This window comes from Hylobates moloch, unplaced genomic scaffold (assembly GCF_009828535.3).
Source record: "Hylobates moloch isolate HMO894 unplaced genomic scaffold, HMol_V3 SCAFFOLD_9, whole genome shotgun sequence".
Lineage (NCBI taxonomy): Eukaryota > Metazoa > Chordata > Mammalia > Primates > Hylobatidae > Hylobates > Hylobates moloch.
In genome coordinates this window covers 124,380,350-124,404,747 of record NW_026652284.1, presented here as the reverse complement: position 1 = coordinate 124,404,747, position 24,398 = coordinate 124,380,350, and the positions used below count along the sequence as shown (strand labels likewise).

The window sequence follows — 24,398 nt, the reverse complement described above, 5'->3', positions numbered from 1 at the left end:
GGAAAGCACTGCGAGGTGGAGGAGCTGGCCCCAGGGCTCAGCTCTAGGTTCCCAGGTAGCTTCTTGTTATTTCTTTTTCTTTTTTTTTTTTGAAACAGTTTCACTCTTGTTGCCGAGGCTGGAGTGCAATGGTGCGATCTTGGCTCACTGCAACCTCCGCCTCCCGGGTTCAAGCGATTCTCCTCAGCCTCAGGCGTGTGCCACCCATACCTGGCTAATTTTTGTATTTTTAATAGAGACGGGTTTTCTCCATGTTGGTCAGGATGGTCTCTAACTCCTGACCTCAGGTGATCCGCCCGCCTCGGCCTCCCAAAGTGCTGGGATTACAGGTGTGAGTCACCGCGCCCGGCGAGCTCCTTGTTATTTCTACTGTAAAGACCAAATATGATCATACAAGATGCTGCAGTTGGCCGGGCGCGGTGGCTCACGCCTGTAATCCCAGCACTTTGGGAGGCCAAGGTGGGTGGATCCCAAGGTCAGGAGATCAAGACCATCCTGGCTAACATGGTGAAACCCCATCTCTACTAAAAATACAAAAAATTAGCCAGGTGTGGTCGCGGGCACCCGTAGTCCCAGCTACTTGGGAGGCTGAGGCAGGAGAATGACGTGAACCGGGGAGGCAGAGGTTGCAGTGAGCCAAGATCGCGCCACTGCTCTCCAGCCTGGGCGACAGAGCGAGACTCCGTCTCAAAAAAAAAAAAAAAGATGCTGCAGCTTCCTGCCCGCTCTTTCAGATCACTTGCCCTGCAGGAAGCTAGCCACCGTGTTGTGAGGACACTCAAGTGGCCTTATGGAGAGATCGATGTGGTGAGGAACTGGGGCCTCCAGCCAACAGCCATGTGAATGAACAGCCTTGGAAGCAGATCCTCCAACCCCAGTAGAGCCTTCAGATGGCACGGCCCAGGCCGACAGCACGAATGGGTGTAAACTAACAAGGGACCCTGAGTTGGAGCGACTCCCTGAGCTGCTCTCACCTTCTGGACCCACTGTGAGATAATAGATGTTGTTGTTGTTTACTGAGACAGAGTCTCGCTCTGTTTCCCAGGCTGCAGTGCAATGGCGCGATCTCGGCTCACTGCAACCTCCGCCTCCTGGGTTCAAGTGATTCTCCTGCCTCAGCCTCCTGAGTAGCTGGGATTACAAGTGCGTGCCACCACTCCTGGCTAATGTTTGTATTTTTGGTACAGACAGGGTTTCACCATGTTGGTCAGGGTGGTCTCGAACTCCTGACCTCGTGGTCCACCTGCCTCGGCCTCCCAAAGTGCTGGGATTACAGGCATGAGCCACTGCACCTGGCTTAGATGTTGTTGTTTTAAGGTGGTAAGTTCTGTGGTAATTGGTTACACAGCAATATATAACTAATGCAAATGAGTATTCATCTGGAAAAAAGATACAGTTGGATTCTCATTCCTTCCCTAAAATAAATCCCAGACAGATTAAATAATAAAAGCATAGGGGGCCAGGCACAGAGGCTCATATCTGTAATCCCAGCACTTTGGGAGGCCAAGGTGGGTGGATCACTTGAGGTCAGGAGTTCAAGACCAGCCTGGCCAACATAGTGATACCCCATCTCTATTAAAAATATAAAAATTAGCCGGGCATCATAGCATATGCCTGTAATCCCAGCTACTTGGAAGGCTGAGGCAGGAGAATGACTTGAACCTAGGAGGCGGAGGTTGCAGTGAGTCAAGATCGCACCACTGCACTCCAGCCTGGGCGACAGAGTGAAAGACTCTGTCTCAATAACAATAATAATAAAAGCGTAGGGGCTCAAGCCTGTAATCCCAGCACTGTGGGAGGCCGAGGCGGGCGGATCACGAGGTCAGGAGATCGAGACCATGGTAAAACCCCGTCTCTACTAAAAATACAAAAAATTAGCCGGGCGCGGTGGCGGGCGCCTGTAGTCCCAGCTACTCAGAGAGGCTGAGGCAGGAGAATGGCGTGAACCCGGGAGGTGGAGCTTGCAGTGAGCTGAGATCGCGCCACTGCACTCCAGCCTGGGGGACAGAGAAAGACTCCGTCTCAAAAAAAAAAAAAAAAAAAAGTGTAGGGGAAATTGGGAGAACTGAGAAAACAAAAATTATTGAATTTTTTTTTTTTTTTTTTGGAGACGGAATCTCACTCTGTCACCTGGGCTGGAATGAGGTGGTGCAATCTCGGCTCACTGCAACCTCCACCTGCCGGGTTCAAGCAATTCTCCCGCCTCAGCCTCCCAAGTAGTTGGGATTACAGGCACCCGCCACCACGCCCGGCTAATTTTTTGTATTTTTAGTAGAGACAGGGTTTCACCATGTTGGCCAGGCTGGTCTCAAACTCCTGACCTTGTGATTTGCCTGCCTCGGCCTCCCAAAGTGCTGGGATTACAGGTATGAGCCACTCTGCCCAGCCACTAATCACTGAATTTGAAAGGGTTTTCTATGTATAACAAAACCTGAACTATAACATAAAAGATGGATAAATGATAATGTAAAAATTATACAACTTTGTATGGCCAAAAAAATGTCATAAACAGAGTTAAAAGATAAAGGACAAAGTAGCATGATTTGTGGTCCCAGCTACTGGGGTTGGGGGAGGGGATGAGGCAGGAGGATCGCTTGAGCTGGGAGGCCGAGGCTTGCAGTGAGCTGTTGTCGCCACTGCACTCCAGCCTGTGTGACAAAGCGAGACCCTGTCTTAAGAATGAATTAATGACTCCATGACAAAGTAGGAACAAATATTTTCACATGTATAATACAAGGTTATAAATAACTGCTATAGGCCAGGCGCAGTGACTCACACCTGTAATCTCAATAATTTGGGAGGCTGAGACAAGAGGAACACCTGAAGCCAGGAGTTGGAGACCAGCCTGGGCAACAGAGTGAGGCTCTCTTTTTTTTTTTTTTTTTTTTTTTTTTTTTTTGAGACAGAGTCTCACTCTGTTGCCCAGGCTGGAGTGCAGTGGCGTGATCTCAGCTCACTGCAACTGCAACCTCCACCTCCTGGGTTCAAACGATTCTCCAGCCTCAGCCTCCTGAGTAGCTGGGATTACAGGCACATGCCACCACACCCAGCTAATTTTTTTTGTATTTTTTAGTAGAGACAGGGTTTCACCATGTTGGCCAGGCTGGTCTTGAACTCCTGACCTCAGGTGATCCGCTCGCCTCGGCCTCCCAAAGTGCTGGGATTACAGGCACGAGCCACTGTGCCTGGCCAAGACTCTATTTCTACAAAAAATTAAAAACAAAAAAAGCCAGGCATGGTGGCGTGCACCTGTAGTCGCAGCTACTCTGTAGGCTGAGGTGGGAGGATCGCTTGAGCCCAGGTGTTGGAAGCTGAAGTGAGCTGTGACCACATCACTGTACTCCAGCCTGCAGGACAGAGCAAGACCCTGTCTCTAAAAAAATTAAATAAATAACTGCTACAGATCAATGTGAACAAAACCTAAAACGCAATGGAAAAACAAAAGAAATGAATGGATAGCTCAAAGAATAGGAAATAACACATTTTTCTACCTTCTCAGCTTTTGTATATTCTTATTTCCCTTTTCAATCCATTCTCTACTCCCATCCTCCCCCCATGTAGATAATCATTCTTTGTTTCTAGTTTTTGCAAATGTGTGTTGTTTCGCTCATTTTTAGACTTTGTAAATGATACTATGCCACATCTCTTTTTTTCACTACGTTTTCAGAATTGTGAACTTTTTCTCCATAGAGTTCTTGCACATTCTCCATTAATTCCTATACATAATAAGTTTCTTTTCCTTTTCCTTTTTTTTTTTTTTTTTGAGACGGAGTCTCGCTCTGTCACCCAGGCTGGAGTGCGGTGGCACAATCTCGGCTCACTGCAAGCTCCGCCTCCGGGGTTCATGCCATTCTCCTGCCTCAGCCTCTCCGAGTAGCTGGGACTACAGGCACCCGCTACCATGCTCGGTTAATTTTTTTGTATTTTTAGTACAGACAGGGTTTCACTGTGTTATCGAGGATGGTCTCGATCTCCTGACCTCGTGATCCGCCTGCCTTGGCCTCCCAAAGTGCTGGGATAACAGGCATGAGCCATGGCACTCGGCCTTTTTTTTTTTTTAAGACACAGTCTTGCACTGTTGCCCAGGCTGGAATGCACTGGCACGATCACAGGTCACTGCAGCCTCAACCTCCTGGGCTCAAGCGATCCTCCCACCTCAGCCTCTCGAGTAGCTGGAACCACAGGCATGCGCCATGACACCTGGCTGTTAATAAGTTTCTGTTGCTATTGTAGATAGTGTTTTCATATACTTTCTAGCTGGTCAGTGCTGGTGTAGAAAAATGTTCTTGGATTTTTTTTTTTTTTTGAGACGGAGTCTCGCTCTGTCACCCAGGCTGGAGTGCAGTGGCGCGATCTCGGCTCACTGCAAGCTCCGCCTCCCGGGTTCACGCCATTCTCCTGCCTCAGCCTCTCCGAGTAGCTGGGACTACAGGCGCCCGTCACCACATCCGGCTAATTTTTTGTATTTTTAGTAGAGACGGGGTTTCACCGTGGTCTCGATCTCCTGACCTCGTGATCCGCCCGCCTCGGCCTCCCAAAGTGCTGGGATTACAAGCGTGAGCCACCGCACCCGGCCATGTTCTTGGCTTTTGTAGGTTGGTCTTGTAACTGGCAAATTTGCAGAACTTGTTTTTTCTTTCTTTGAGACAAGGTCTTTCTGTCACCCAGGCTGGAGTACAGTGGCATGATCATGGCTCACTGCAGCCTCAACTTCCTGGGCTCAAGTGATCCTCCAACCTCAGCCTCCTGAATAGCTGGGATTACAGATCTGTGCCACTATATTCGGCTAATTTTTTTCTGTAGAGATGGGGTCTCCCTATGTTGCCCAGGTTGGTCTCGAACTCCTAGGCTCAAGCAGTTCTTCCTCCTCAGCCTCCCAAAGTGCTGGGATTACAGATGTGAGCCACCACGCCTTGTAGGAACTTCTGATTAGTCCTAATAGCTTGGCCAGAAAGGTGGACAGGTGATGAATAATGACCATCTTCCCTTCCCTCCTGGTTCTTTTCTTTCCCTATAGAACCAGCAGAGGACCCTATCTGCAGTGAGAGGCAGGCCCTTCCTGTTAGTAACCTCACAGGGAATTGCCTAACACTTCCCATCAGTTATGATGCAGACCGAGGTTTCAGCTATACAAACTTTGTTAAGTTAGGGAAGTTCGTTTCCAATCTTAGTTGTTAAGAATTTTAGGCCAGGCACAGTGGCTCACGCCTGTAATCCCAATACTTTGGGAGGCTGAAGCAGGGGGATCACTTGAGGTCAGGAGTTCGTGACCAGCCTGGCCAACATGGTGAAACCCCGTCTCTATTAAAAATACAAAAATTAGCCAGGTGTGGTGGCGCGTGTGCATGTAACCCCAGCTACTTGGGAGGCTAAGGCAAGAGAATCACTTAAACCCGGGAGGCAGAGGTTGCAGTGAGCCAAGATCGCACCATTGCACTCCAGCCTGGGCAAGAAGAGCGAAACTCCATCTCAGGGGAAAAGAAAAAATCATCAAAAGTTTTTTCTGCATTGATTGAATTCAGACACTGTTTTTCTTTAGTCTATTACTGTGATGAAGTGCACTGACAGCTGCTGAATGCTGGATAGGCCTTGCGTTGTGAACTAAGCCCTCCCGCATAAGGTGTTTTGAAAAGTACAGTCTTGGCTGGGCTCCGTGGCTCATGCCTGTAATCCTAACACTTTGAGAGGCCGAGGCGGGTGGATCACTTGAGGTCGGGAGTTTGCGATCAGCCTGGCCAACATGGTGAAACCCCATCTCTACTAAAAATACAAAAAACTAGCCAAGTGTGGTGGTGGGCACCTGTAATCCCAGCTACTCAGGAGGCTGAGGCAGGAGATCGCTTGTACCCGAGAGGGAGAGGTTGCAGTGAGCCGAGATCGTGCCACAGCACTCCAGCCAGGGCATCAAGAGCGAAACTCCATCTCAAAATAAATAAATAAATAAATAAATAAATAAATAAATAAATAAATAAAGTATGGTCTTGGGTTCAGTAACCTGCTACTTTATGCAAAACCTCATGTCTATGCTCATCATTACACACCTGCATTTCCTTATACGGCTCTGACTGAGATTTGACCAAGACCTCACAGAAGGATCTTTTTCTATTTCCAAATGTACTTGTACTGGACGGGAATTAATTGTTCCTCAAAAGTTTGGTAGAACTCAGTTGTGAAACCATTTGGGTCCCAGGCTTGTTTTAAGGAAGAAAGGTCTTAGAATATTATTTCTGTTGCTTTGTTGGCTTATTCAATTCTCTGTTGCTTTTCGTACCAATTTTGACATTTGTATCTTTCTAGGAACCTAACCATTTCATACAGTTTTAAGTTTGTTACCATGTAACTGTTCACAGCACTTACATTATGTTTACTAGCTCTGTGGCTGCCGTCCCCTCTTCCCCTTTGTTTCTGGGATGCAGCCAGGACCATCCAGGCGGTGGAGAGTGGGGCCCAGCTGGAGTGGGCCAGGTGAGGGGCAGAGCCAAGCAGTAAACCCACCTCCACACAAGCCCACACCTCCACACTTCTTTTCAGAAAGTCTCCTTGCAGACTTCACCACACTACCCTCTCTAGCTCCCTGCCCTTCTCCTCTCTCATCCAGAAAGTCCCATGGACAGATGACCCCCAGTGCCAAGGTCATGGGTGACCCAGCACCTGCGTCCCTCAGTCGTTCTCAGGCCTCATTCACCCGATCTGGGGAGGGGCCCCAGCTGCCCCAGCTGCTCAGCCTCCTCCCCACATTGCTTCCTCTCCAGCAGGGCCTTCAAGACCCCCGTCCTGCAGCCCAGGGCCTCTCCTCTGCTTCTCTGAGGTCCGTCCCCAGAAACCCAGGGCAGTCTCCCCCAACTGGCAGCCAAAGTGGCTGCGCTGACTTTTCTCCGGGACTACCTGTACCGGGCCTGCACTGGGCCTGGGCACCCACTCCTGCCACCTCCATCTTGGGGGCTCCTATGTCTCCTGCATGTGCCACTGCTGGGCAGGGCAAGAGCATCGCCACATCGCTAAGAAGTCACATAAGTGACCTTCAGGGAATGCCCAGTCCTCAGCCCCACGTGGCTGAGCCGTCCACCCCGACTTGCTTTCTGCACCCCTTGTCCAGCAACTTCCCACAGAAGAGTGTGCAGAACCTGGACCTGCCCCGACGCCCACCTCCTACCTGGGAGTGCAGTGCAGCCAAGAGGGCATCCAGCTGGGTCTCCAGTGTGCGGCTGCCCACACTCACGGCTGCCTCAAGGATCTGGCCCAGGCTCTGCTCGGGGTAGGGAGAAGAGGCCGTCAGTCCTACCTCCAGCCCCCCGAAACTGACTGAGGTCAACCAGAGCCTCCCAGTTGGGCCACGGGAAGACATGGGCCAGGAGGACCTGGGCCCCACCTTGGGGCTCAAATGAGGCCCTTCATCTACCTCTAGAACTCAGAGCCAGGGAGGAGGGTGGGGAGGGCCCAGGAGGGGAGCTCCCTAAGCCGCAGGTGCCATGGACCAAGAGGCCCAGGTTCCCGGCACAGTCCAGGGCAGAGCGATGGGAAAACTAAGCTGGTCCCCACAAGGGCCCTGTCCTTCACAGCCCACCACGGAGCCTTAGCAGAGAACTCGGGGCCACCCCCACCCACCACTGAGCCCTAGCAGAGGACTCACGGCCACCCCCGGGGAGTCCGATTGGAGGGGTCCTCAGGGACAGTAGACCCCCCCTGCCTGCAGATACCTTGGACAAGTAGAAGGTCTCGGCATGCTTCTTGTAGAGGGCGAGGATCCCAGGGAGGAGCTTGGGCAGCTGCTCTTCCAGCCTCTCACTGGGCAGCAGATGGCTCATAGGCCCCAGAGCCTCCACCACAGCAAGACGGAGCTGAGAGGGGACAGCGGGCAGGAAGCTTACACTGCTCAGTCAACACCGACTGCTCAGAGCATGCCCGGCACCCGTGACGGACGTGAATGAACACTGGGCTACCAGTGGGTGCTACGGGGGCTGGGACGTGAGCCCAGCACCCAGAGGTCAGCTGTGGGGAGACCACAGCAAGCCAGATGCTGGCCAGGCCCAGGGGGTTTGTAGGAGATGCTCAGTGCCCCACCAGCAGCACTGGGCCTCTGGGCAGAAGGGAAAACCCACAGTGACTAGGCCCCTCTGGCACAAGTCACAAGTATGGGGACTGCAGACGGGGCCCTGCGCAGGTGTGGCAGCCTAAAGGTGGCCGGGCACGGTGGCTCACACCTGTAATCCCAGAGCTTTGGGAGGCCAAGGCGGGTGGATCACCTGAGGTCAGGAGTTCGAGACCAGCCTGGCCAACATGGCAAAACCTCATCTCTACTAAAAACACAAAAATTAGTCGGAGTGGTGGCAGGCGCCTGTAATCCCACCTACTCAGGAGGCTGAGACATGAGAATCGCTTGAAGCAGGGACGCGGAGGCTGCAGTGAGCCAAGGTCATGCCACTGCACTCCAGCCTGGGTGACAGAGTGAGACTCTGTCTCAAAAAAATAAGTAAAGGTGAGCCACCTCTCATTGGGCACCTCTGCTCGCCAACGCAACACCACCACCCTCTGATCAATTTGCCATGGGCAGGGAATGTGGGGAGGAGAGCGCCCTGGCATCACGTGTGGACTGATGCAGCCACGGGGCATACCTTGGCTTCTCGACTCTGCAGCCACTGGTGGAAGAGAACATCGTAGGCGCTGAAGATGTCGGTGGCAAAGGCGTCCTTCCTGACCGTGGGGTCTGGGGCTCGGTCCAGGTTGGCCAGGTATTCCAGGGCACCCTCACTGAAGCGCTGCAGAGCTACAACACCGGCCGGTGGTAAGTGGCTGCAGGCCATGGGTTTGTGACGATCCTCAGCACCTATGTCTGCCTCCTGCCCCTTCCAGAAATCCCATGGCAGCCTGCAAGATGCCCTCCCTAGTACACCAGCCAAGCACAGAACTCCAGGACTACACAGGGGTGAAAAGCGTCCCTCCAAATTCATGGCCTTATTGGAAATAGGGTTTTTGCAGATGTGACTTTTTTTTTGAGACAGAGTCTTGCTCGGTCTGTCACTCAGGCTGGTGTGTTGTGACACAGTCTTGCTCTGTCACCCAGGCTGGAATGCAGTGGCTTGATTTCGGCTCACTACAACCTTTGCCTCCCAGGTTCAAGCAATTCTCCTGCCTTAGCCTCTCGCCTAGCTGGAACTACAGGTGTATACCATCATACTTGGCTAATTTTTAAATTTTTAGAAGAGACAGGGTTTCATCATTTTGGCCAGGCTGGTTTCAAACTGCTGACCTCAAGTGATCTGCCCACCTTGGCCTCCCAAAGTGCTGAGATTACAGGCATCAGCCACCGCACCTGGCCAGATGTGACTGTTAAAATGGGGTCATAGCAAAATAGGGTGGGCCGTAACTCCAACATGACAACATCCTCATAAGAAGAGAGGCAGAGGCAGAAGGAAGATGGCCATGTGACATGGAGGCACAGACTGGGGCAAGGCAGCCTCAGGCCAAGGACACCCAGAATCCATGGCCCCACCAGAAGCTGGGGAGCCTAAAATGAATTCTCTCTCTGGGCTCCCAAGAAGGAACCAATCCTGCCAACATCTTGAGCTTGGACTTCCGGTCTCCAAAACTGTCAGAAAATACATTTCTGTTGTTTGAAGCCACCTAATTTGCACTTGGTGCTTGTCACCAAAGAAAACTGGTGCCAAGTACCAACCTCCTCCCCAAAATGCCCTCTGGCCACAAGTTCCTGCCCACTCCAGTCTGCCACAGAGACAAGGGGAGCAGCGCCATGCCCACCCATCCTCATAGACAGACTTGTGCCACACATTCTGCCCAAGGCTGCCGTGCTGGGCACAGTGTGGGCGGGAAGAGCCACAGGGAGAACAACGGCAGGGCGGAGGGGCACCAGGATGCCAGGGTCAGCATAAGGCCCTCCCACGGGTGGGCAGCTCCTGACAGTGCGCCAGTGACCGTGGATGTGACCTGTGGATGTGACTCAGCGGTGGCCTTGGGCTGACCCTGAGGGCAGAGCTGGGAGCAGGCAGAGGTTGGGCAGGTGGCCACCCAGGCTTCGAGTGGTGTGGGCATCTGGGTGGAGAGTCAGAAAACACTGGCTGTAGGGCCTGGAGCCCAGGACATGGGCCAAACTCAGGTGCTGACATGCGAGTGGTCAGTGGAGTTGGGCACTGGGTGAAGGGGGAACATGGGGGGACAGGGAGAGAAACTGAGGCCAGCACCTTTCACACAGCCTGCTGAGGACCAGGCAGAGATGCAGAAACTGGAGGAGGAAACACAAAGGGACCATGAGCTTCAGGGCAAAGTCCAGAGCCTCAAAGGATGCACCCACCACACGGAGAAGGGCCGCACAAGGCACAAGACCAAGGGGGCACTGCTGGGACCACCTCGGTTGCCTCAATCTTGAGTTCTTCTGATGGGCCCACTCTCTCCAGAGTGGCGACCAAGTGCCAATCCCAATAGCTCGCTGCTACAGGCCCTGCTCCAAAGCACAATCTAAACTTGGTATGTTCAAACAATTACTTTTAATTTTCTCCCAACTGCTTAATGTGAGATAATACCTCTTTGCAGATAGTGGGCTGATCACCTTTCTGTATGTTGGCTGGCTGTATGGTTCTGGCCTTTTCTTGCCCCATTTTTCTGAGCTGTAGTCTCCCCTTCTGACTTCCTAGGAGTTCATCCCACATCTGCTTTAAAAGGCAGCTCAGAGGTGCAGGCTGGCCTAGTCCTGGCTCTCCCACTCCCCGGGTGTATGGCCTGGGATGAGTTACTCAGCCTCTTTGTGCCTCAGTTTCCTCACTTATAAAATGAGGCAGTGGCCGGGCACGGTGGCTCACGCCTGTAATCCCAGAACTTTGGGAGGCTGAGGCGGGTGAATCATGAGGTCAGGAGTTCGAGACCATCCTGGGCAACATGTTGACACCCCGTCTGTACTAAAAATACAAAAAGTTAGCTGGGTGTGGTGGCACGCACCTGTAATCCCAGCTACTTGGGAGGCTGAAGCAGGAGAATCGCTTGAACCCGGGATGCAGAGGTTGCAGTGAGCTGAGATCACGCCACTGCACTCCAGCCCGGGCGACAGTATGAGATTGTCTCAAAGAAAAAAAAAAAAAAAAAAAATAGGGCAGTGGTAGCAGCTGACCCAGGGCTGCTGTGAGGCCCCCCTGGGCTGATGGCAACGTGGTGCAGAGGGCCAGGCTGGGGTGTGAGCGCAAGTTCCCACTGGACTTAGGCCCCATCCACTGCTGCTCCCAGGGCCATGGGTGAGCCTTTCCACTTCTTATAAAGTAGAGAAAACTATTTATAGTATCTTCTTTGGTAATTCTTTTTCTTAGTGATGTTCATCTGCAGTTCTGTACATTTTTTCAGATCTCTTGACGAACAAATTCCTTTAATTTGTCATGTCAAACTTGTTAATCTTTTCCTTTGTGATTTATACTTTTTTGTATCTTAAGAAATCACTTTAAACCCAGCCTCTAAGAATCAAAGGGTGCAGGTGCTCCCAACAGTCCTGCAAGGCTTGCCGGTCCCTGGCTTTCCGTGCTTGGGCAACTGCTTCACACCCTTTTCTCACCACAAACCCCTCCTCACAATGGGCTGACAACCTCACCGAAGGGGACCCTGAGACCACTGGAACCCGCACCTATGCTCTGTGCTTCCTACACCCCCCCACTTGGCTCCTGTGTAGCCAGCGGTCCCCATAAAGCCTCCCTCTGACACAGACCCTGCAGCAACCCTGCAAGAGCAAAGGCCCTGAGAAGCGCCACCCAAACAAAAAATCTCCACCTGTACCCCTTGTCCCCTTCATGGGGCCACTGGCCATCTTCTAGCACTGCCTTCAGGGTCACCAGCACCTCCAGGCGCGAACCCGACGGTCGACTCAGGCCCTGCGGCACTCTCATCAGAAGCTCACCAGAATCCGCGATGACAGATTCACAGAGCAGCTGGCACCTCTGAGTCTAGTACACAGGAATGCAGATAAGCTTTAGCTGCTGGTCCTCCAACAGCATCCTGCTAAATTCTTGTCACCTCTAATAATTTGTGGGAATGTGTTGGGATTTTATATAAACAATTTTATTAAGTGAAGACCAAAAACATTTGGTTTCTTCCATTCTTTGTGTGGTTGATTGTAGGATTTTGGTTTTTTTTTTTTTTTTTTTTTTTTTTTTGAGACAGGGTCTCGGTCTGTCACTCAGGCTGGAGTGTAGTGACTGTAGTGACACCAACTTAGCTCACTGCAGCCTCGACCTCCTGGGCTCAAGTGATCCTCCCACCTCAGCCTCTCAAGTAGCTAGGACTACAGGTGCGTGACACTGTACCTGGCTAATTTTATTTTATAGTTTTTTGGAAACAGAGGTCTCACTACGATGCCCAGATTGGTCTCAAACTCCTGGGTTCAAGCGATCCAACCACCTCGGCCTCCCAAAGTGCTGGGATTACAGGCGTAGGCCACCAGGCCCAGCCTGAGTTTTTTTTTTTTTTTTTTTTGAGACAGTCTCACTCTGTCACTGAGGCTGGAATGCAGTGGCGCGATCTTGGCTCACTGCAACCTCTGCCTCCCGGGTTCGAGCAATTCTCCTGCCTCAGCCTCCCGAGTAGCTGGGACTATAGGCACACGCTGCCACAGCCGGCTAATTTAATTTTTTTGTATTTTAGTTGAGATGGAGTTTCACCATGTTGCCTAGGCTGGTCTCAAACTCCTGAGCTCAGGCAATCTGCCTGCCTCAGCCTCCCAAAGTGCTAGGATTATAGGCGCAAGCCACTGCGCCCGGCCTAGCCTGAGTTTTTAATAGGGATCAACAATAAGGGCAGTGGCCGTGTGGTTTTCCTTCTTATGTCGATCAGTGTGAGGGCCCACCCTCCCAATGTGGAGCTGGCCTCTCACTCCTGGGGTGACCCCCCTGTCAGGACAGAGCCAGCCCCTGTGCCAGGCAATACGGATATTGTTCCTAGGGTCAGCAATCACAGCGGGGGATGCGAGGTGATAGGAATCTGCTTCGTTCCAAGTTTTGGGGTATCAAGGGTCACCGTATCCCAACAAAGGCACCTGAAACCATCATCTCTGACTTGGGTTCAGCAGCAGGGACATGGGGGAGGGCAGACCCTGAGTGAGGCTGGTCCCTGGATCTCTTTTGTGGTGATGCTCAGGTCACAAAAAGAATTTGGGGCCGGGCACAGTGGCTCATGCCTGTAATCCCAGCACTTTGGGAGGCCGAGGTGGACAGATCACCTGAGGTCAGGAGTTCAAGACCAGCCTGGCCAACATGGGGAAACCCCGTCTCTACTAAAAATATAAAAATTAGCCGGGTGTGGTGCCGGGCACCTCTGGTCACAGCTACTCGGGGAGCTGAGGTGGGAGGATCACTGCAGCCTGGGAGGCAAGAGGTTGCAGTGAGCCAAGATCACACCACTGCACTCCAGCCTGGGTGACAGAGCGAAACCCTATCTCCAAAAAAAAAAAAATTGGAAACTGTCCTTTTTGCTTCATTTCCCCGGGGTGACACAGCCCTGAGGACTGGGAGAGAGCTCACTGTGGAGCCTGCAGAGCACTGCCTGGGAACTGGCGCTCTCCTAGAGCACTCGCTGCCGGGCTTTCAGAGGGGCTGCACTGGGCACGCAGTCCCCTCGGTGGCCCTTGCTGGTCCCTTGTGGTCCCCCCGCCGCCCCTCACCATCCCCCCACGGTCCTCGCACTGCCCCTCACGTCTCCTCAAGGCCCCTGCGCCACCCCCCACCATCCCTCTCACGGTCCCCACGCCACCCCTCACATCCCCCGGCGGTCCCCACACCACCCCTCGCTGTCCCCACATCTATTCACCTCCTGTTTACCACTTGGCTTGTTTCTCCCTCTTCTCTTGATTAGGCAGCAGCTTAAGTATTTAATTCACTTATTTCAAAGAACTAGGTATAAAACATAACGCTTTGCCGACTGCTTATTTCTAAAGCATTAGTTTCTGTGTTTTCTGCCTTGCTCAGGTCTGGGTAGGTGAGGAGACCACAGTAATGACAAAACTTGCAACGGCCTGACTCATACAGTGAGATGGGAGGGCTCAGCTCCCACTTCCCACCCTGCAGAGACCACAGAGGCCAGGGAGGGTCAGGTGGCACAGCATGAGGATTCCAGTGGAACCTGCAGGCTGTCTGCAGGGAGGCTGCTAGCCCCGCAGGAGCGACGCACTGCATAGAAATCCTGGGACTGCAACACTGCAGTGGTTTCCCTAAAGCTACACAACACTTCCCTCCCCGGCAGAGAAAAGGGCAAGGGGCTGCCTGCCTCTCGCTCCTCCTCAGCTCCTTTCTTGCTGGCGCGGGGATCCCCTGCACACCTGTCACTCACCCGCAGCACCCAGAGCCTCCACACCCTCTCCAGTGCAGGGGGTGGGGACTCCTGCTCTGCCCCAGCCCCATAGCATCCTTCTGCCCTGAGTGGTGGTGACAGGGCTCCAGGGAACAGGTCTGGCACTGGCTGTGAAAGTCAGCGGCTCCTGGCGGCCCCTCCACAGCGTCTCCCTTTGATGATGCCGGTGAGCCTGGGCCTCTTCTCACCTCTTCTGGACTCATGCTCTCTAGCGGGGGGTGCTAGGCCAGCTCACCTGATGCCTGCCCCGTACCACCTTCTCTCTGCCAGCTCAGGGCTACCCTCCGGGTTGTCCCCAGACCCCTGTCCAGCTGGTGCACTCTCTTCAGTGTCTGCAACCGGCTGCCACACCCACCCCTTACTCTTTAATGGAAATGGTTATAGTTGTGTTTCTAGACTGTATTTGGTTCTCTTTTCACACTGGCTCTGTCCTCACAGGACCCTGTCCTTTCTCCCTTTCACCTCTTTACCTTGCTATTTTTATCCTGTATCTCATCAATCCAAATTATGTGACTTTCTGCTCTAATGCTCCTTCTTTTGTGTGCTGACGTGTGTGCTTTGTGATTGTAACTGATACTGCTTGTCCTGATCTGTGGGGAGCTGCTGGCCCCACACCAGAGCCGAGACCCTGAGCTCCAGGGAAGCGCTGCTTCCCACAGCCACGCAGCCCAGGCCAGAGCCACTGCCATGCAGCCTGACTGGGACGCAAACATTCAGTAGGACACTGGCCACCCCACCCAGGACACTTCAGTCCAGCCCATTTACAAGGCTAAGGTCTCAGCTTAAGGGCTTCCCAGTCCAACACAAAGAATAACTTTGAACCCTACAACTACATCAGGACAGACCATGGTTACAAATTCTCAGGAGAGAGGATTTAAAAGAAATTCTAAAAGAAAATAGACTACCTCCCAGGGCGCACACTGGAAGGTTCCTCATCAATCACTTTTTGCTGAGGAGGGGCCTTGGACGGTCTGGTACAGGTGGGCTCTGTCCCAGTACAAAGAAAGGCCTTATCTGGCCGGGCGCGGTGGCTCACGCCTGTAATCCCAGCACTTTGGGAGGCCGAGGCGGGCAGATCATGAGGTCAGGAGATCGAGACCACGGTGAAACCCTGTCTCTACTAGAAATACAAAAAATTAGCCGGGCGTGGTGGCGGGCACCTGTAGTCCCAGCTACTCGGAGAGACTGAGGCAGGAGAATGGCGTGAACCCAGGAGGCAGAGCTTGCAGTGAGCCAAGATCGTGCCACTGCACTCCAACCTGGGCGACAGAGCGAGACTCCGTCTCAAAAAAAAAAAAAAAAAAAAAAAAAAGGCCTTGTCTCCCATGAGAAATCAAGGCAGGCAGGTGCCCAGGGGCCACTGGAGAGCTCTAACCCCTTACCTCCCCTCTTGGCCTCTGTGGGCCTAGGTTTCTCCTTCTGATTGATCAGAAGGATGCTGGTCAACTCATCAGCATTGCAGGTATTCTGTAGTGGAAAGGTTTTTCAGAATAACAGACCACCATAAGGCCAGAAGCAGAAGCCCACCACTGTTATGTTATTAGGTTTTGATTTTTTTTTTTTTTTTTTGAGACAGAGTCTTGCTCTGTCACCCAGGCTGGAGTTCAGTGGCTTGATCTTGGTTCACTGCAGCCTCAACTTCCCAGGGTCAAGCAATCCTCCTGCCTCAGCCTTCCAAGGAGCTGGAATACAGACATGTGCTACCATACCTGGCAAATTTTTAAAAATATTTTTTGTAACGATGGGGTCTCACCATGTTGCCCAGCCTGGTCTCGAACTCCTGGGATCAAGTGATCCTTCCATTATGGCCTCCCAAAGTACTGGGATTACAGGTGTAAGCTACCATGCCCAGCTAGTTTTGATTTTTTTGTTTTGAGACAGAGTCTCACTCTGTCACCCAGGCTAGAGTACAGTGGTGCAATCTTGGCTCATTGCAGCCTCCGCCTCCCAGGTTCAAGCAATCCTCCTGTCTCAGCCAGAGTATCAGGGATTACAAGTAGGTGCCACCACATCTGGCTAATTTTTTTGTATTTTTAGTAGAGACGGGGTTTCGCCATGTTGGCCAGAATGGTCTTGAACTCCTGACCTCAAGTGATCCGCCCACTTCAGCTTCCCAAAGTGCTGGGATTACAGGCATGAGTCACTGGCCACTGGGGCATGCTTTTGCGTCATCTCTTGACCTCCCATCCCTGTCCATTCTTTCTAGGGTGCCTCTGATTGGAATGCTGGCTTCAGGGTTCAGCCTGCTAGTTCATTCTTCTCTTTCTCTCCTACTTTCCACATTTTTGCCTTTTTCCTCTATTTTCTGGAAATTTCCACAACTTTCTCTTCCAATTTTTCTATTATTTTTCCCATTTCTATTATGGCATCTTTAATTCACAGAAGGCCAATTTTATTCTCTGAATGTGGCTTCTCCATGGTGACACCTCTTGTCCCGTGAATGCATGATGCCCACTTATTTCCCTGAGGACATTAATCGGAGATTTTCTTTCTCTGTTATTTTCTTTTCCCTGAACCATCTACATCTCCAATTAGTGTCTGTTTCTTTTGTTGCCACCTTTCCTACTGGAGGGGTTCCTCCGCCGGGAGGAATTACTGGATGCCTGCCCTGCTGGACGGCGTGGCCAGGCCAGCCGTGCCTCCACCACTGGGAGTCTTTCCTGTGGCTCCTCGCCTCCTGGCTGCAGTGCCCTGAGGGCACTCCTGTCCTTGGCACACTGCCTGTCCTGGCTGGACCTGCACCCTCCCGCAGTGGACGCAGGCCTGCCACTGCCCCCACCACTAGGCCTCACCCGGTTGATATGGCCTCCTCTGGCCCCAGGCTGCTCCAGCCAGCAGTACCACCATCCCCTCCAGAAGTAAACAGGGAACGTTCCATTTGTGGTGGGGAGCACACGTCCTGCATGACGAGGCCCCACGCTGAACCCATGTGTTTGACACATGGAGGAAAGTGCCAGCATGGCAGGGCCCAGAGGAGCAGCAGGCCCCCTATGAAGGGGAAGGTAAGCAAGAGGTGTCAGAACCGCAAGTCCGTTTCTGCTTAGAGCCTCAGTGGCTGCAGGGATCAGGCCATGTACTTCCCAGAGGAGTGGCGGGAAGGGGCGATAAGCATGCAGCACAGAGACAGAGGGATCAGCAGGTGCCCCAGCTGCCCGGTTCTGTCTCCGCCCTGCAGCCTGGATGGCACGTCCTGCACCCTATGCACCTGAGTCCACACTCACACCCACTTCCACTCTCTGCTCCTTCACACCTGGCTCAGTGTGCAGCTGCCCCTATCCTGTCACCAATCCCATTTTTAGCCAAAACTGGGCCACATGGGGTTACTATCCCTTCTACCCAAGGGGCCCAGCCCTCACCCACAGGTGAGAAAGAGCCTGTGAAGGAGTGCCCCAAAGATGAAGGCATCTATCAAAGAGCAGGGCCAGGGGAGACGGAGCACAGGGGCTGAGGAGAGGGTGGCAGGAGCCCTGTGATCTGAACCCAAAGTCACCAGGAGCAGAGCAGGTGGGTCCAAATGCTCCAAACCAACCCTTCAGTCAACAGAGCCCAGCCCAGTCCTGTAACTACTCCCTCCATGCTTTGAAAACATGCCCTGCACGGGCCCCACCAGGCCCCTCTCCCATCACAGGGCCCTCCCACACCTGCTGCCTAGGGAGGAGGCCTGGAACCTAACCCACCCCTGCCCCAGAGGGCTGGGTCTGTACAAGGGCTGGTCCCCTGGGCACGAGGGTCCTGTTCTCCTCTCGGCCAGCTACCAGGGCTGGCCATCTTCCTGACATGGGACACTGGGAACATGAGGCCGTGGGCTGTGAGGGCACTAAGGGCACCTCAGGATCTCCAATCTCCACACCCTCCTCTAACAGAAATGCCCTCCAATCCCACCAACCACTCCCCTACTGTCAGTGGCGGCGGAAACCAAGGTCCGGGCCCATGACATGCCCGCAGTCCCCTGCCAGGCACACAGAGGGCTGTGGGCACTGCTGCCAAGAACGGAGCTCCTGGCAGAGGGTGGGGGTGAATGAATGTGCCCCCATCCCCTGGGTCCTGAGATGCCCAGAGAGTGGACACTTTTCTAGCCTGGAGTGGGGAGGAAAACAAAAAGTCATGGCTTTGAGGAAGTCTCTTCCTACCCCCCAGGCATGTCCAGGCCTCAGTGGACCCACAGTGTAAGGTGGGGGACTCCCCAGGAGCAGAGAGAAACAAGAGACAGAGGCTGTGTCAGCCCCGCATGAGCCCCCCAACCAGCCAGCAGCCTCAGCCAGGGGGCCCCTCCCTCCAACAGCCCCCCTTCCTGCAGCCTAAAGTGCCCACCTGTCCCCCTAAAACAGGCATGCCCGGCAACGGCCACCCACAAAGGGGCACTTGAGACAGAAGGTGACGAGGCCGCCTCTTACCGGAGCAGAACGCCACACGCACCGTGTCCTGCTTGGCCATGCCCAGCACAGGCAGCAGGGAGCTCAGGACGGATGGCAGGAAGGGGACTACGCCGAACGCTGTGAGAGAGGACAGTGTCAAAGGCCTCTGCCAAGGCTTCCAGTGCCCCGTGCTCCTCCTGGGGCGGGCTGCGCGTCACCTACCGTTGGCCACCGAGAGGCTAGCGAGGGTGTGCAGCACGGCGCAGTGTGGCAAGGTCCCAGGGTGCAGCCTGCGCAGCAGCTCCTCCATCACCTTGCTGATGAACTGCCTTCCCACGGCCACCAGGACGCCACTCGCCGCCTGCTGCCAGTCCCAGACCAGGTCCTGAACCCAAAACACCAGCAGGTAGAACCTCTCCCTGAAATCTCCCAAAAGGCAAGACCAAGACATTCTGCCCTCAGTCACTGCCAGCCTCGGACAAGCGCACGCTGTTTTTAGTGTCCCTAGAAAGTGCAGGTCAGGGAAGGTGGCAGGCACAGCCTCCCCTGCTGAGGGGCTGCTGAGGAGACCCCAAACATAGGAGCAGCAGAGCCCTGGTGAAAGGTGAGGGGCTGCTGGGGAGACCCCACACACACAGGAGAAGCAGAGCCCTGGTGAGACGTGAGGGGCTGCTAGGAGACCCCACACACACAGGAGAAGCAGAGCCCTGGTGAGAGGGGGCTGCGCTCAGTGCCCCGAGAGTTAGGCCCACCGGAGCCCTGCACCAACCCCAATGCCGGGCACAGCCTTTGGCCCTGGCTGCATGCACACCACGGTCCTGCGTGTGCTGAGTTCTGGCAACTTGCTCTCTGCTTCAGTTGCTGCCTCTGAAAATCACAGGGGACCATCCCCCACCCCTGCAGGGTGGTACATGAGACCGAGGGGCCTCTGCCAGCCCAAGGCAGCCAAACATCACCATATACTCTCAAGGCTGCTGGTAGAAAGGCCAAGAAGCAGCTTCCCTTCCCAAGCTAGGCCTGACTCTGCGAGGCCAGAGGGCCTGCTGAATACCTTCGTCTTGGTCATCTCGCTGGAGGCCAGGAGGATGATGGTGCTGGCTGTATCCTTGTCCAGCTCACTGGCGCGACTGCTCAGGACCCTCTCCATGGCCCTCAGGACCGCCGCTCGGTATGGGTGCGCCAGCTGCGGAAAGACACCGTCCAGGACGGTCCCAAGTGAGCCCCACGCCCAGACAGTCTGAGTGCCTGTCACCGTCTCTACAAGACAAAACCGCACAAATCTCTCTGCCTCAAGCGCAGGAGGGGAAGGGTACACCTGATCACTCCTCACGCCCTAAAAGCCGACCTGCAAGCCTCACACTCACAGCCCATCTCCAGAAGGGTGGAGCGTTATCCTGTGCCAGACAACCAACATGCAGAGGGCGAGGCAGGGGGCTTCTCTCCTCCAGGGGCAGCCATTAGGGTCTCCTAGTCACGTGACGCTCCCAGGACCCTTCTGCCTCCTTGCCCTGCCCTCCCCTGTCAGAGGAGGAGCACCCTCCTGTCCCCAGCTCAGTGGTCATGGCCTCAGTCTCTGCCGCTAGGTTAGTGCTTGTATCCAATGGCCCCTCCCCAAGGCTGCTAAGGAAAAACACCACCCACCACACCACCTTCTGCCACGCCCCCAGGCCACCTCCACCTCCCAGGTTAACCCTCCAAGAGTCCAACCACCTGCCTTCATCCTCCCCCTAAGCAGCTCTCCTGTCGACCACCACCTCCACTGTAAATCCAAAGAGCATACACCGTCCTTGCCTCAACTGGGGACACCCCAAGGACTGGGACTGAAAGCTGGGACCCGTGGGGGCACACAGCAGAGTAGGCTACTGCCCAACCCAGGAAAGGACCCTGGGGCACCCGGCCACCCTGTGTTGACAGCCCCTCCCCAGTGATGCACCCACCACGGCCCCTCCCTCCACCACCCTGAGAGCAGCCTGCACCAGGCAACATGGTGCCAGGAGGGGCCGGCACAGGGCAGCCCAGCGGCCCACAGGCTCTGTTGTCCATTCTCACATGGGTATAAAGAGGTGACCCGCAAAAACCCGAACAGGCACGGTGGCTCACGCCTGTAATCTCAACACTTAGGGAGGCCGAGGTGGGCAGATCACCTGAGGTCAGGAGTTCAAGACCAGCCTGGCCAACATGGTGAAACCCTATCTCTACTAAAAAAAAAAGTACAGGCCGGGAGTGGGGGCTCACGCCCGTAATCCCAACACTTAGGGAGGCCGAGGCGGGCGGATCACCTGATGTCAGGGGTTCGAGACCAGCCTGGCCAATATGGTGGAACCCCATCTCTACTAAAAATACAAAAATTAGCCATGTGTGGTGGCGCACACCTGTAGTCCCAGCTACTCGGGAGGCTGAGGCAGAAGAATCGCTTGAACCCGGGAGGCGGAGGTTGCAGTGAGCTGAGATCGCGCCACTGCACTACAGCCTGGGCCACAGAGCAAGACTCTGTCTCAAAATAAAAAAAAAAATACACAAACTACCCAGTCATGGTGGCAGGCACCTGTAATCCCAGCTACTTGGGAGGCTGAGGCAGGAGAAAAGCTTGAACCCAGGAGGCGGAGGTTGCAGTGAGCCGAGATCACATCACTCCAGCCTGGGCGACAGAGCAAGACTGTCTCAAAGAAAAAAAAAAAAAGAAGAAATACCTGAGACTGGGTAACTTACAAAGAAAAATGGTTTCATTAGCTCAAAGTTGCAGGCTGTACAGGAAGCATGGCTGGGCAGGCCTCAGGAAAACACAATCATGGTGGAAAATGAAGGGGAAGCAGGCACATGTTACATGGCCTAAGCAGGAGGAAGACAGTGAAGGAGGAGGAGGAGGAGCCACGTGCTTTCAAACAATCAGATCTGAGAACTCTATCATGAGAACAGCACCAAAGGGGGAAGTCGCCCCCAGGATCCAGTCACCTCCCACAGGCCCCACCTCCAGCACTGGGGATTACATTTCAACATGAGATTTGGGTGGGGACACAGATTCAAACCAGATCAGACACTGATGATCACAGGGTCTGCACTCCCCTCATCCACTCTGACAGCTATGGCAGCCAGGGCAGGTGGAGGTAGCCCCACATGGGAGAAGTGCTACCGGCTCAGTGAAGACAGCCACGCAGGACATTTGAAGGAGAGCATGACAAGGTCGTCTGAAGGAGAAACAATAGTAGGAAGGCTTGGGAGCTTCATGAAAGTCTTGGTTTTGTTCAGAAACTATTTGAAGTTGACACCCAGCCACTTGACATGCACGTGGCCCTGGCATGCAGCAGTGCCGGTGACAGGGCAGCGCCAGGTAGCTCCCAGGCCCACATGCACTTGCCGCACGTGGCTGTGGCACATGTGTTCGGAATCACGCAACTGTCTCAAACGTTGAGAATCCCAGCATCAGTAGCAGCAGACAGGCTTGCTCACCGCCACTCTGCGGAACGAGTTACAAACTATCATGGTTTCGCCCCAGGCCCACAAGTGGGAGTGATTTTTGTTCTTGAAAATAGCCAGTGTAGGTCACAAGCCTCAGCACGGAACACTAAGTTCACGTGGAACCTGCCAGTTCTCCAGGGGAAGAGCTTCAGCTGGGGTTGATTTTCACTGTTAGATTTCCCATCCTCGAGTGCTGGTGCCGCAGCGAGGCAAGAGTGAGGCTGGTGGGGGATCAGTCTCACTGTGCCAGCCACCTCCGCCCACCGGCTACACATGACTCCCTGTGCTTTAAGCCTTCTGCAGGCAGACTGTATTTAAATTCTATATTAGAGAATCATTTCTTTTTTTTTTTGAGATAGAGTCTCACTCTGTCACCCAGGCTAGAGTGCAGCGGCACAATCTCAGCTCACTGCAACTTCCGCCTTGCGGGTTCAAGTGGTTCTCCTGCCTCAGCCTCCCGAGTAGCTGGGACTACAGGTGTGCACCACCACGCCTGGCTAATTTTTGTATTTTTAGTAGAGACAGGGTTTCACTATGTTGGCCAGGCTGGTGTCGAACTCCTGACCTCGTGATCCACTTGCCTCAGCCTCCCAAAGTGCTGAGATTACAGGCGTGAGCCATCGCACCCGGCCAAATTTCTTTTTTTTTTTTTTTTTTTTCTGAGTCAGGGTCTCACTCCATCACCCAGGCTAGAGTGCAGTTGTGCGATCATAACTCACTGCACCTTGAACTTGAGGCCTCGAGATCCTCCTGCCACAACCTTCAAGTAGCTGGGACTACAGGCACACACCACCACACTCAGCTAATTTTTTTTTTTTTTTGAGATGGAATCTCACTCTGTCATCCAGGCTGGAGTGCTGTGGCACAATCTCAGCTCACTGCAACCTGTGCATCCCAGGTTCAAGTGAGTATCATGCCTCAGCCTCCGAGTACCTGGGACTACAGGTATGCACCACCACTCCTGGCTAATTTTTTTTGTATTTTCAGTAGAAATGAGGTTTTGCCACGTTGGCCAGGCAGGCTGGTCTTGACTCCTGGCCTCAAGTGATCCACCCGCCTCCGCCTCCCAAAGTTTTGGGATTACAGGCATGAGCCACTGCACCCAGCTCCCGCTAATTATTTTTATTTATTTATTTATTTATTTTTTTGAGACAGAGTCTCTCCCTGTCACCCAGAGTGGAGTGCAATGTTATGATCTCGGCTCACTGCAACCTCCGCCTCCCAGGTTCAAGCAGTTCTTCTGCCTCAGTCTCCTGAGTAGCTGGAACTACAGGCATGTGCCACCATGCCTGGATAATTTTTGTATTTTTAGTAGAGACAGGGTTTCACCATGTTGGCCAGGATGATCTCAAACTCCTGACCTTGTGATCCACCCGCCTTGGCCTCCCAAAGTGCTGGGATTACAGGCGTGAGCCACCGCGCCCGGCCTATTTTATTTTTTTAGAGATGGGGTCTATGTTGCCCAGGCTGGTCTCAAACCCCTGGCCTCAAGCGATCCTCTTGTCTCAGGCTCCCAAAGTGTTGGGATTACAGGTGTGTGCCCTGGCACCCAGCCTATTGTTTCTGACTTTCATAATCTGGACACTCTTCCCAGGCAGGAGGCAATGTAGTCCTTGAGAAGCCCATCCCCACCTGGGACGTTGCAGAGCTGAGGTTCTAAGTGGGTGGATTAACTGCCGGGGCAGCACGGCTGGCATAGTGCAGGAACTGGGGGGGGGAAGAATTGAAAATCAGTGTAAATTGGTCTGGTTCTATCTAGTCAGGGCATGGCTGAGCTGGGAGCAGCAGCTTGGGTGCAGCAAATGGGCGTTTATACCCATCCGACCGGACCCGTTGCTGGGAGGGGCAGCTCAGGTGTAGCAGGGCATTTATATCCATCCAACTGGACCTGTTGCTGGGAGGGGCAGCTTGGGTGCAGCAGGGCATTAATACCCACCCGACCAGACCCGTTCCTGGGAGGGGCAGCTTGGGTGCGGCAGGGCATTTATACCCATCCGACCAGACCCGTTCCTGGGAGGGGCAGCTTGGGTGCAGCAGGGCATCAATACCCACCCGACCAGACCCACAGCTGCCATCTCCTCTGGTTCTTGGTCTTGGAAACACATCTCAAGTTGCATTATGCTTCCATCTTCAGCTACTAATTCTCTTCACATATATGAGGAAGCTTGAGGGAAATCTTTGCTTTTTTCCTGAGGAAAACAATAGGGAGAAGTGAGTCCTGGGACTGAGTTCTCCAGATTCCACTCACAACTGTGG

General features: G+C 53.7%; 1 protein-coding gene across 14 annotated transcripts in view; it reads right to left on the bottom strand.

Moving 5' to 3' along the window:
• MROH1 (maestro heat like repeat family member 1) overlaps positions 1 to 24,398 on the bottom strand; it is a 126,063-nt gene that overhangs the window by 68,135 nt on the left and 33,530 nt on the right. For 12 of the 14 annotated variants that reach the window (XR_009214873.1, XM_032760759.2, XM_032760761.2 and 9 more), the window contains 6 exons: positions 19,738 to 19,869; positions 18,909 to 19,071; positions 18,726 to 18,824; positions 8,613 to 8,764; positions 7,698 to 7,838; positions 7,154 to 7,246 (listed from right to left, as the gene is read on the bottom strand). Coding sequence is in view for 13 of the 14 variants with exons in the window: in XM_032760759.2 (XP_032616650.1) it covers positions 7,154 to 7,246; positions 7,698 to 7,838; positions 8,613 to 8,764; positions 18,726 to 18,824; positions 18,909 to 19,071; positions 19,738 to 19,869 (780 nt within the window). In the remaining variant the exon portion in view is untranslated. Of the gene's footprint in view, positions 1 to 7,153; positions 7,247 to 7,697; positions 7,839 to 8,612; positions 8,765 to 11,760; positions 12,287 to 18,725; positions 18,825 to 18,908; positions 19,072 to 19,737; positions 19,870 to 24,398 lie in introns of those variants that run through there. The other 2 variants (XM_058444132.1, XM_032760776.2) reach the window with 2 other exon arrangements.